General features: G+C 37.8%; 2 protein-coding genes across 2 annotated transcripts; one reads left to right on the top strand and one right to left on the bottom strand.

Moving 5' to 3' along the window:
• Window positions 1–2,233: 2,233 nt before the first annotated feature.
• Window positions 2,234–2,692, bottom strand: LOC148691586 (uncharacterized). The gene has a single exon (XM_088682910.1). It carries the CDS (start codon window positions 2,690–2,692, stop codon window positions 2,234–2,236), a length of 459 nt encoding a protein of 152 aa, XP_088539036.1.
• Window positions 2,693–6,239: 3,547 nt separating this feature from the next.
• LOC148691585 (uncharacterized) lies at window positions 6,240–6,861 on the top strand. The gene is made up of 2 exons (XM_088682909.1): window positions 6,240–6,766; window positions 6,825–6,861. Exons 1-2 carry the CDS (start codon window positions 6,240–6,242, stop codon window positions 6,859–6,861), a joined length of 564 nt encoding a protein of 187 aa, XP_088539035.1.
• Window positions 6,862–12,047: the final 5,186 nt, after the last annotated feature.

Below are 12,047 nucleotides of genomic sequence, written 5' to 3'. Positions count from 1 at the left end.
CGTTGTACGCTAGTCGTGTTCCTCTTCTGGCAGACTTGAGATCAACTGAAGTGAGGTTAAAGGTAGAAGATCTGGAGGTAGCTTTCAAGTTAGGCTGATTTTAATTGATTGTGTACTTGAAGCCCAGATGGTTGATGAACAGACCCAGGAAATAATTCAAGCAAGGAATCAGGGGAAAAAGAAAGACTTAAGAGTTCGAGAATCTGATGGCATGCTGATGCAAGAGAGTAGAATGTATGTGCCGAATAATTTGGAATTAAAGAAAGCAATTCTTGATGAAGCGTTTACTTCAGCTTATGCGATGCATCTAGGAGGTACTAAAATGTATCATACCATTCGACCATTCTATTATTGGCCAATTATGAAAAGAGAGATAGCTAAGTACGTGAGTAGGTGTGCCATTTGCCAACAGGTTAAAGTTGAAAGGAAGAAGTCGTTTGGGTTGCTGCAGCCGCTTCCCGTTCTAGAGTGGAAATGGGAAAATATTACAATGGATTTTGTGTAGAAGACATAATGGTTTTGACGGCATTTGGGTGATAGTTAATCGGCTTACTAAGTCAACGCATTTTATTCCAGTGAGGGAAAAGTATTCTTTGGGCCGATTAGCTGAATTATTCATATTGAAGATTGTGAAGTACCATGGTGTTCCAGTGAGTATTGTTTCGGATCGTGACCCAATATTTACTTCTAAATTTTGGGTGGCTTTTCAGGAAGCTTTGGGTACGAGATTACTCTACAGTATGGCATATCATCCTCAGACAGACGGACAATCAGAAAGGACCATTCAGACGTTGGAGGATATGTTGAGATCTTTGGTGTTGTAATTTGGCAATGCTTGGCACAAGCAGTTGGATTTAATGGAATTTGCCTACAACAACAACTTTCATTCGAGTATCGGCATGTCACCATTTGAGGCACTGTATGGTAAATCTTGTCGAACACCCTTATGTTGGTCAGAGGTCAGAAAAAGAGTTTTGGTGGGCCCCAAGATTGTAGATGAGACTACTCAGAATGTTCAGGTAATTAAGTCTAACCTGAAAGCAGCCCAGGATCGACAAAAGAGCTTGGCAGACAGGCATGCCACTAACAAGGTGTATAAAGTTGGTGATTAGGTGTTTCTGAAGCTTTCACTGTGGAGAGGTGTAGTACGGTTCGGAAAGAAAGGTAAGTTAAGTCCCAAGTATATCGGACCATATTTGATCACCAAGCGAGTTGGTGAAGTGGCTTACAGGCTTGAGTTGCCTTCTGAGCTGGCTAAAGTGCATAATGTTTTTCATGTGTCCATGCTTAATCATTACGTTGCGGATCTGTCACATGTGATACCTCCTCAACCATTGGAAATAAATCTGGATTTGACATATGACGAGGAACCAATAATGATTCTGGATTGGAAGGAAAAGGTTCCGAGGAACAAGACTGTGAGTTTAGTGAAAGTTTTGTGGAGGAATCACTCAGCGGATGAGGCTACTTGGGAGACTGAAGACCGGATGAGAGATTTGTATCCTCGGTTGTTCTATGATTACTAGTGGTTTGTTTAAGTTATTGTTATGAATTTCAAGACGAAATTTTTTTAAGGAGGGTAAGAAGTGACAGCCTGTCCCGAATTATTTGTACCGTAGGTGTGAAATGACGATTTTTCCCTTGGTGGGTATTTGCCATTTTGGTGTGTTGTTTAGTTGTTTTTGGTGGTTGACTCTACAAGACACACACACACCCATACCACACACTCCCGTGACTCTCTCTCTCTTTCTCTTCTCTCTCGGACTTTATTCCATTTTCCTTACAACTCGTACGGACGAGCTTCCATTCAACCATTTCTGGCACGGATTGTGACCATTGTTGGTGTTTTTGGACTCCCTTCGAGTTCAGGATTCAATTGGTGGTGTTGGTTGGACGTGAAACCCTCGAAAACCTGAGAACCAGGGAACCCCGATTTTGTGCACTGTTCATGCACACGTGATCTTGAGGGTTTTAGAAGTTTCTAAGGTCATAGGAAGCTTTAGAATACGCTCACGAAGCTCGAGGAACAAGTTTGAAGGATTTTGGACATCGGGATAACAAGTTCTAAGGTTGGCCGGATTTTGCGAGGATTCTCCGGTGAGATTCCGTGAATTTCAAGGCTTGAAAGTGGTAAGGTTTTGTTCTACTTGTTGTAAGCTTCATTTTGGTACCAATTTCATGGAATTTAGTTGAGAAATGAAGAAGATATGAAGGTTTGAAAATTTTCCAGTTTTCAGCGATACTTCTTTAAAAACTTGGCATTGACTAGATGTTTTTGTAAAGTTCCCTCTAAATCTGCCAAGTAGTGCCCTCCTTGGTCTAACACTTTGGCAATTGTAAAAGGGCCCTCCCAAGTGGGACTCCATTTCCCAAAACCTCTAACTTGAGCTCCCAAGAGTAGAACTTCCTTCCAAACCAATTCTCCTTTCTTGAAGGTCTTCAGCCTTGCTCCTTTGTTGTAGGCTCGGGCAACAGCCTTCTTCCCTTCTTGGATTTTGTTCAGAGCTTCAATTTGAGCTACATCCACATCCTTAATTCCTTGACACATGCCCTGAATAAATTTAACACTATGTAGGTCAAATTGGTTATGAAGCCTTACATAACTCACGTTGATCTCCATATAGAGCACTGCATCTTGTCCGAATGTCAATGTATAAGGAGTAGTGTTAGTTCCTGCTCTTTTTGAAGTCATATAAGCCCAAAGAGTATCTCTCAACTTCTCATGCCATCTTTCTGGGCTATTTGCCACTATTCTCTTAATAATGTTCACCAATATCTTATTGCTAACTTCTGCTTGGCCATTAAACTTGGGATAGTAAGGACTAGACTAGATCATCTTTATCTTGAACTTGGTTGCAAACTCTTCAACTTCTCTTGAGATAAATGATGGGCCTCTGTCTGTAACAATCGTCTCGAGAACCCCATATCTGTGTAGGATTTTGGTCTCAATGAACTTCTTCACATCAAGTGAATTAACGGTCTTCACAGCTAAAGTCTCAACCCACTTAGTAAAGTAATTAGTTGCTACAATTATGAAGGTGTGCCCCTTCCTAGAAGCTGGGTGTATTTGCCTGATGAAGTCCATCACCCACCCTCTTAAAGGCCATGGCTTTACTACTGGATTTAAGGGTACTGATGGTGTGTGCTGGAGAGGTCCATGCCTTTTGACATTCTTCACATCCTTTAGCATAAGCTTTACAATCTTTTTCCATGTCGGGCCAGTAGTAGCCATATCTTCCCAGCAACCATCTCATCTTTGTCCCTGCTTTATGTGCTCCACAAATGCCTTCATGCACTTCAGCCATCACCCTCATTGATTTCTCCAAACCCAAGTGATAAGCTCATATTTATGTATATTTTACATCAAATTCACTCGTCTGTTCTTAGTTAGTTCCTTTTATTTTTGAGCTATTTACTTTGGTTTTGTATCTTGTAGGATTTGTCAAGCAAAGAAAAGAAAAATAGCACAAGTGGGATTTTAAGTAACAAATTTGTCAAACCTGCCTGTGCTGATCAACTGACTTTGGAAGCAAGTTTCGGATAGGTCAGAATGAATTAGACAATGACCCTTATATTCTCGGAAAGCTACGAATGTCTATTTTCTAGAGCATTTCATAGATTGTTAATATCTTTTTTTTCTAGAAGAAGTTATGGCCGTTTTAACACTACAAGGTTCCCAAGAGGCTGAGCAGTTTGTAACTGACAAGACTGCAATGAAAGCAATAAACCCAATAAATCTAGCAGCTAAAACTGAAGTAGCCAAGAACAAACCAGCTGACACCTATTCAAATATCAAAGGAAATGGAATTAAAGATGAGGATTAAGTGGGAGTAATTGGCATAAAGGCTACCTAAAGAGTTACAATTGTTTTACCATTTCCTCTCACTTATTATCATCACTAAATGGCTGTTAGTGAGGAGAGTTATGGAGAAGAATCTGGGGCAGCAAGCAAGAACAAAAAGGCTGCAGGTTGCAGCGGCAAAGGGGAAAAAATAGAAAAAGGAAAAAAAATAGAAAAGAAAGAATAAAAGAAGGCTGCAGGTTGCAGTGAAAAGAAAGGAAAAAAGACAAGGCAACAGCGTTGGGGAGGGAAGGAAATGAAAGAGGAAATCTTGGCATTCTCTTATTTCGGTTTTATCTTCTCAAACTCATGCCTTTCTTTTGGTTTTATTTAAGGATTATGTGTACCTAATTTTTAGTAGTTAGGGGCTGTTTTGAAGCCCCGAATATGATTGCAAGTTTGTTATGACATTTCGTTTGAATTACTTTTATGAATGGATGAAAATTGGTTCACTACTTGTCTCATGATGTATTATTTATGTGTTTTCTACGGATGCATACTTAGTAAGCATAGCTAGGATTCTAATGCTATGAATATATGTGTGCCTACCCTTGTCGAATGAGGACCTACATATGTTCTAGAGTAGTCCTTGTTAATTGCGATTAACATGTGAATCAATTTCTAGGATAAGTAAGACAACGCTAGTACTTACGATGCCTTGTGATGACTCAAACTCCCTTCGTTCTTAATGATTTCTACTTGTTAAATCTATGAACACACCACTCTAGATAGCATGCTAGGAACTAAGTTAAGTTGAAAACGCCATTCTCTTGACATACTACATAAGAAAGAGTAATAGCTTGAGTTCTAACAGTGAGCCAACTTGAGTAAGGACAGCAGCCCAGTTTTTGTGACAATTTAAGTAATTAGATAAAACAATCTTCTACGAGAAAGACCCTTATCTTCATATGCTACAATTGACAAATCTTATTGTTAATAAGGAAAATCAATAGGACATTTGTATGCTACTTTGTGGTGTGTTTTTAATCCTATCAAATTTTTGGCGCCATTGCCGGGGATTGTTATTTCTAATTACTTATTTCTCCATTGTTTTCTTTTCTTGTCTAAATTAGTGTTTTTGTTTTTGTTTTTATTTCAGGTACTCTTCATAGTATATGCATACTCGAAGGTCCAAGAGCATTGATCTAGCTTCCTACGATCCTGAGCTTGAACGAACACTTCAAAAGCTTCAGAGAAAAATCAAGCAAAAGCGTGCATCAGTGTCTTGACCACCATCTTATCTGCCACATTTGAGTTTGGAAGAGGAGGAAGAACCGCAAGAAGGCATGGCTGATAACCATACTTTGAGGGAGTTAGTAACGCCAAATACGGATCAACAACTATTGTGCATTCATGGACAAGACACCAACTAATTGTGTAATGCTTGATGTAGCAAGTGGAGGAGCATTCATGGACAAGACACCAACTAATGCTAAGGCATTGCTAAAGAATATTGCTGGCAACACATGACAATTTGGAGACAGAGATGAGCTACCTCTGAAGAAAGTTAACAAGGCAAGTGCTAATTCTAGTATTGAATTACAATTAGCTAACTTGACTAATCTTGTGCAACAGGTTGTGGTGGCTCCAAAACAGGTGTGCTGTGTATGACCAATGATGGGACATGCCACAAACATATGCCCTTCGTTGATGGATCAAGGTGGTCTTGAGCAAGCTAATGCATTAGGAGGGTTTCAGGGGCAATAAAGGCAAAAGTATGATCCATACTCCAACAACTATAACACGGGATGGCGCGATCATACACACTTAAAGTGGAATAATCAAGACAACAGACAACAATATGTTCCCATCAACTATAACCGTCCACTTGGCTTCTTTCAAGCAAGACCGTAAACACCATTTCAGCCTCAACAACAAGAAGCTCCAAGTAAGTCTCTTGAGGATTTAATTGCTTCTTTAGCTAACTCTACTCAATCTTATCAACAGAAAACAAACAAAGCAATTGAAAACCTTGAGCACCAAATGAGTCAGTTAGCAAGTTTGATGGGGTAACAACACCAACCAGGAAGGTTGCCAAGCCAAATTGTGGTGAATCCAAATGCAGAGCAGATGAATGTTATGACTTTAAGGAGTGGAAAATAAGTTTTTCAGCAGTCGAGGATGCAAAAGAGGACTAGAAAAGATACAAATGAGCAAGGGGAGATACAAACCAAAAATCTTGAGCAAGATGAGGTTTCAATAGAAACTGAAAAGTCTCCTAAAGCTACAAAATTGAACAAAAAAGATTCTGATAAAGTAAGTAAAGAAGTTCAAAATTCATTTAACTCATGTGTCCTTGTTCCTTTTCCTCATAGGTTTATGAAGTCTAAGAAAGAGCAAAGTGATAAGGAAATCTTGGATACTTTCCAAAAATTCCAAGTGAACTTACCTTTTTTAGATGCCCAAGTACGCAAAGTTCCTTAAAGACCTTTTTACAAACAAGAGGAGATTCAATGATCAAGAAACTGTGGCATTAAGTGAGGAAGTAGCAGCTGTTTTGCAGAGAAAGCTGCCACCAAAGTTGAAAGATGCTGGTAGCTTTACCATTCCATGTATAATTGGAGGGAAAGAGTTTGGATTTTGTGATTTGGGGGCATCCATCGATTTGGTGCCATATTCAGTGTATGAATCATTGAACCTTGGACACTTAAAGGAAACAAAGCTAGTAATCCAATTGGCAAATCGTTCAAATAGATATCCCAAAGGCTTTTTCGAGGATGTACTTGTGCAAATGAATGAGCTCATTTTTCCCGCTGACTTTTTTGTTCTTGAGATGGAACATGACCCTATGCCTACTGCACTTCCTCTTATATTGGGAAGACCATTCCTTAGAACGGTGCGTACAAAGATTGATGTCTACGATGGTACCTTAACCATGGAAATTGATGGAGAAAGCGTCAAGTTTAGAATCTTCAATGCTATGAGGTACCCTAGTGATTTTGAATCTTGTTTGTCTATTGATGTGTTTGACTATTTTGTGCAGGATTGTTTTAATGAAGGTGTGGGACAAGATAATTTAAAGAAGGTGTTAGTGCATAGAACATGGAAAGCTTAATTATTCCGAGCACATTGAAGAAGAATTAAACCAGACAGTGGCAGCCCTTGAGTCTCTTTCACCAATTCGTGGTAAGTATTCTTCCTATTTTATTTCTCTTCCTACTTCTAACCAAAAATCTCTTCCTTCTGTGATTCAGGCACCCAAATTGGAGCTCAAACCAATTCCTGAAAATTTGAAGTATGCATTTTTGGGAGAGGTTGAAACATTACCAGTCATCATATCGTCATAACTCAAGCTTCAATCGAATGAGTTAGACGAAATCTGGAATGATGCATGCGAGTTTAGTCTAATATACAAGGAGAAATCAAAGGCATTTCATGACAAGATGATATCAAGGAAGAGCTTTGTCATTGGACAGAAAGTTCTTCTCTTTAATTCTCGCCTTCGGTTACTTCTAGGTAAGTTTCGTTCTCGATGGGTTGGTCCATTTGTTATAACTAATATTTTTCCACATAGTGCAGTGGAAATCCAAAATGTGAAGACCGGAAACGTGTTCAAAGTGAATGGACATAGACTCGAGCCATATTACCAGTCTTTTGCGGAGCATGATGTGGAGGAAAGTTTGATTATGTCGACCATTGGAGTTTGTTGCAGAATTGAAGTTTGGGGGTCATCACTTAATTTTACTGCAAATTGGGGAAGTTTTCAGTCCAAATGCTTTATTTTGTTTCTTATTATTTTATTTTATGCATTATTGTGTTTTCTGACACTGGGGACAATGCCCAGTTTAAGTTTGGGGGTAATAAGGATTGAAAAAATGACCAAATTGAAAATTTTCGTACCTTCAACTAAAAACTGGTTTGATTTGTTTTCGTGTTGTTTCTTTTTGTTTTCTTAATTATTTTTGTTTACTCTAAAAAAACCGAAAACATTTATAAAAAAAATTCGGAAGATTTGAAAATCCAAAAAATATAGTCTTATTTTTCTTTATTGTTTTGAAGTAGATTTTTGAACCATGGTGATCAAGAACTTAGTAAGCATGTATTGTGTGAAATTCCTGATTCTCTTGTTAGTTTTGTACATGTTAATCATCTTTGAAAAACCAAATCCACATAGCCTTGTTGATGTTAAACTAAAGCATGACTTAAAGCTTCATATGTGAATATAGTGACCATGTACAGCCTATGTGAATTTTTGAGCCTATTGAAAGTGTGTGCATTTTTCATACACTCATATTCTTTCATGTGTGATGAACTTATGTGACTTACATCTCTCGAACTTGCATAATGATCTTTCGAAATGTTTGTCATTGATTGCATGAACTTGAAAAGGATAGAGGCATTAGGCTTACCACCATGGCCCAAATAAGCATGTTTCCTAAAGAAAAATGATATCATTAGATTGCCAATTTGAGCCGTATATGTTGAGCCTTTCTTGTCACCAAATATGTCTACCCTTATACCTGAAACATTTTTCCTTACCCTTTCCAAGCTTGCTAGTGAGCAATGTGAGATTGTCTTATGAGAAATCTTTGTGAAGTACTTTGAAGGAGTTTGGCAAAAGAATAAGTGTGGGGGTATTTTATGTTTTCATTTAGTTATGTGCAAAATTGGTTCAAAAAAAAAAAAAAAACAAAAAGAAGAAGAAAAAGAAAAATTGTATACAAAGCAAATAAAAAATGTTTTAAGTTTTAGTTTAGGGTGTGGTTGGAGGTATTAGTAGAGTGGTTGGAGAGCTTGAGCTCTTATAAATCTCAACAAGAGAATTGCTTGCAATGTAGCCTGGAACTTGTGTTTAGCTATCCGTTCATTTCTATAACCCTCTCCCTAAGCCTCATTACAACCAATAAAAGTCCTCTTGATTTAAGTTTTGCAATTATGATTGTGGAGATGAGATCTTTATGCAAGCTTATGGTAGATCCTTCACATTTGATTCTTTGATCAAAAACGTTAAACTAAACATATGTGTGATTGAGTGTATGTCCCATGAGAAGGTCACTAGTTTGCAAGTGGTGTTTTAAAAAAGAAAAAAAAACTTGAAATTGCATTAGCATGGCTATTACACACACTACACTTCAAGGATGATTAAAAGGTCGTTGTTAACATTTGAATAAGGAAGATGAGTTTGGATTAGCTTGTTAGGTGCTAACTAAGGTTCCTGATGATTTGTTTTCTTGAATGAAATTCTATGAGGCTCACATAAGCGGAAGCTAATGTTTTTCATGTTGCTACGTTTTCATGTTTTCTTTGTTTTGCTCGAGGACTAGCAAAAACTAAGTGTGGGGGTATTTGATAATCTCATATTTATGCATATTTTACATCAAATTCACTTGTCTTTTCTTAGTTAGTTCCTTATATTTTTGAGCTATTTACTTTGGTTTTGTATTTTGTAGGATTTGTCAAGCAAAGAAAAGAAAAATAGCACAAGTGGGATTTTAAGTAACAAATTCGTCAAAACTGTATGTGCAGATCAGCTGACTTTGGAAGCAAGTTGCGGACAACTTCAAATGAATTAGAGGTTCCCAAGAGGTTGAGCAGTTTGTAATTGACAGGTTACGAATGTCTATTTTCTGGATTATTCCGCGGATTGTTAATATCATTTTTCTAGAAGAAGTTATGGCCATTTTAACACTGAAAGGTTCCCAAGAGGCTGAGCAGTTTGTAACTGACAAGACTACAATGAAAGCAATAAACCCAATAAATCTAGCAGCCAAAACTGATGCGGCCAAGAATAAGCCAGCTAACACCTACTCAAATATAAGAGGAAATGGAATTAAAGATGAGGAAAGTGGGAGTAATTGGCATAAAAGGTTACCTAAAGATACGCAATTGTTTTACCATTTCCTCTCACATATTGTCATCACTAAATGGCTGTTAGTGGGGTGAGTTATGGAGAAGAAACTGAGGCAGCAAGCAAGAACAAACATGCTGCATGTTGCAGCGGAAAGGAAGGAAAAAAGACAAGGCAACAGCATTGGGGAGGGGAGGAAAGGAAGGAGGAAATCTTGGCATTCTCATCTTTTGGTTTTATCTTCTCAAACTCATGTCTTTCTTTTGGTTTTATTTAAGGATTATGTGTAACTAATTTTTAGTAGTTAGGGGCTGTTTTGAAGCCCCGAATATGATTGCATGTTTGTTATGACATTTCATTTGAATTACTTTTATGAATGGATGAAAATTGGTTCACTACTTGTCTCATTGATGAATTCGTTATGTGTTTTCTACAGATGCATACTTAGTAAGCATATCTAGAATTCTAATGCTATGAATATGTGTGTGCCTGCCCTTGTCGAATGAGGACCTACATATGTTCTACAGTAGTACTTGTTTATTGCGATTAACATGTGAATCAATTTCTAGGATAAGTAAGACAACGCTAGTACTTACGATGCCTTGTGATGACTCAAATGCTTTTCATTCTTAATGATTTCTACTTGTTAAATCTATGAACACGCCATTCTAGATTGCATGCTAAGGACTAAGTTAAGTTGAAAACGTCATTCTCTTGCCATACTACATAAGAAAGAGTAATAGGTTGAGTTCTAACATTGAGCCAACTTGAGCATCTTCATCTGGAAATAAAAGGAATTTGAATGAAACATAACATGTTTGTATGATTATTTGGTGGTGGATAGGAATTCCCCTAACTCGTTTTCTTAATTTGTGAACTACTTCAAATTTGTTTTTGTTCTGTTTTTTGTTCGATTTAATTTAAATAGCAAATCAACTCCAAAAATCCCCAAAATTTGTGTGGATGTAGTTATGTGTGTCTAGTGTCTTCATATAAAATTTCGTAGACTTTAGATAAGAGTAAGTCGGCCTAATAATTATTTTTTGGTGGCTGGTCAGTAGGGACAGCAGCCCAGTTTTTGTGACATTTTAAGTAATTAGATAAAACAATCTTCTACGGGAAAGGCCCTTATTTTCATATGCTACAATTGACTAATCTTATTGTTAATAAGGAAAATCAATAGGACATTTGTGTGCTACTTTGTGGTGTGCTTTTAATCCTATGACCAAGCATTTCAACAAAAGCCCTTTTGGAGTCTTTCTTAGCAAGGTATTGTCCCCCATAACAAATTTAGTTGCTTGCCTTCTGATCTTCTTACTTGTGGGAGAAGAAAGGTCTTTTAAGTACTGAATGATAGATGTTCTTCAATCTTCTATCTCATGCTCTTTAGTCATTACATCCCAGCTAAACCCTCTCTACAAGATAGAAGGGAGATTTCTCCTTTGTACTGCATTTACCTCAGGCCCTCTCTCTTGAGCCTGTGCTCTAGAAGCCTTATGTGCCATCTCATTGGCAATAAATTTGCTTCTTTAGGGATATGGTTGATTGTCACTTCATTGCCCCAATAAGTTAACAACTGAGTAGCTGCCAAATAATATCATGCCATTGTGATATCTCTGCACTTGTACTCTCCATTTAATTGATTGGTTACCAACTCAGAATCGCTAAATACTTCTATTTCATCCACTCCCACTTTTATCAGAATTTCCTAGCCAATGATCAATGCTCATACTTTGCCCTATTGTTGGTAGTATCTTTGTAATCCAAAATGAATGAGTAGCAATGTTGAATCCCAGCTCCTATAGCATGTTGGGTGCAAGATCCATCAAAATATAACCTCCAGGGAGTGATCCATAGGTTAGTTATTCTTTTCACTTCTTGTTGGATCCTTTCCTCCTTTCTTGAATGAGTTTTACTAGGTGGGATCCAAAGGCTAGCCACCTACAAAGTTTCTAGGATGTTGATAAGTTCCTCCTTGGATTCTTGGTGCTCAGACAAGAAGTCTGCAATTGCTTGTCCTTTTATTACCCTTTTAGGTACATACTAAAAACTAAACTCAGTTTGGCAATTATATGGATATGACAAGGCAACATGTAGTGCCTCAATTTGCAGGCAGTAAAGTACAAAGCTAAACATAGCTTCTTAACTAGGGTATATCTTGTTTCTACCTTAGTAAGGACCTTATTGAGGTAATATATTGCTTTCTATTTCCCCCCTTCATTGTTTTGTGCCAATAAACTCCCTATTGACTTCTTGGATGCAGAAATGTAGAGTTTCAAAGGCTTTCCCCTCCAGGGAGGCATGAGCACTGGTGGAAAGGCTAAACAAGTCTTCACTTTGTCAAAGGCTTCTTGGTGTTGAGGGCCCCACTCGAACTTATCTTGATTGTTTAATCTCAATAAAGGAGTCAACGGTTGG

The sequence above is a fragment of the Pyrus communis genome, chromosome 13 (genome assembly GCF_041283825.1).
Source record: "Pyrus communis isolate YQ-2024b chromosome 13, ASM4128382v1, whole genome shotgun sequence".
Lineage (NCBI taxonomy): Eukaryota > Viridiplantae > Streptophyta > Magnoliopsida > Rosales > Rosaceae > Pyrus > Pyrus communis.
This window is presented reverse-complemented; position numbering and strand designations above follow the sequence as displayed.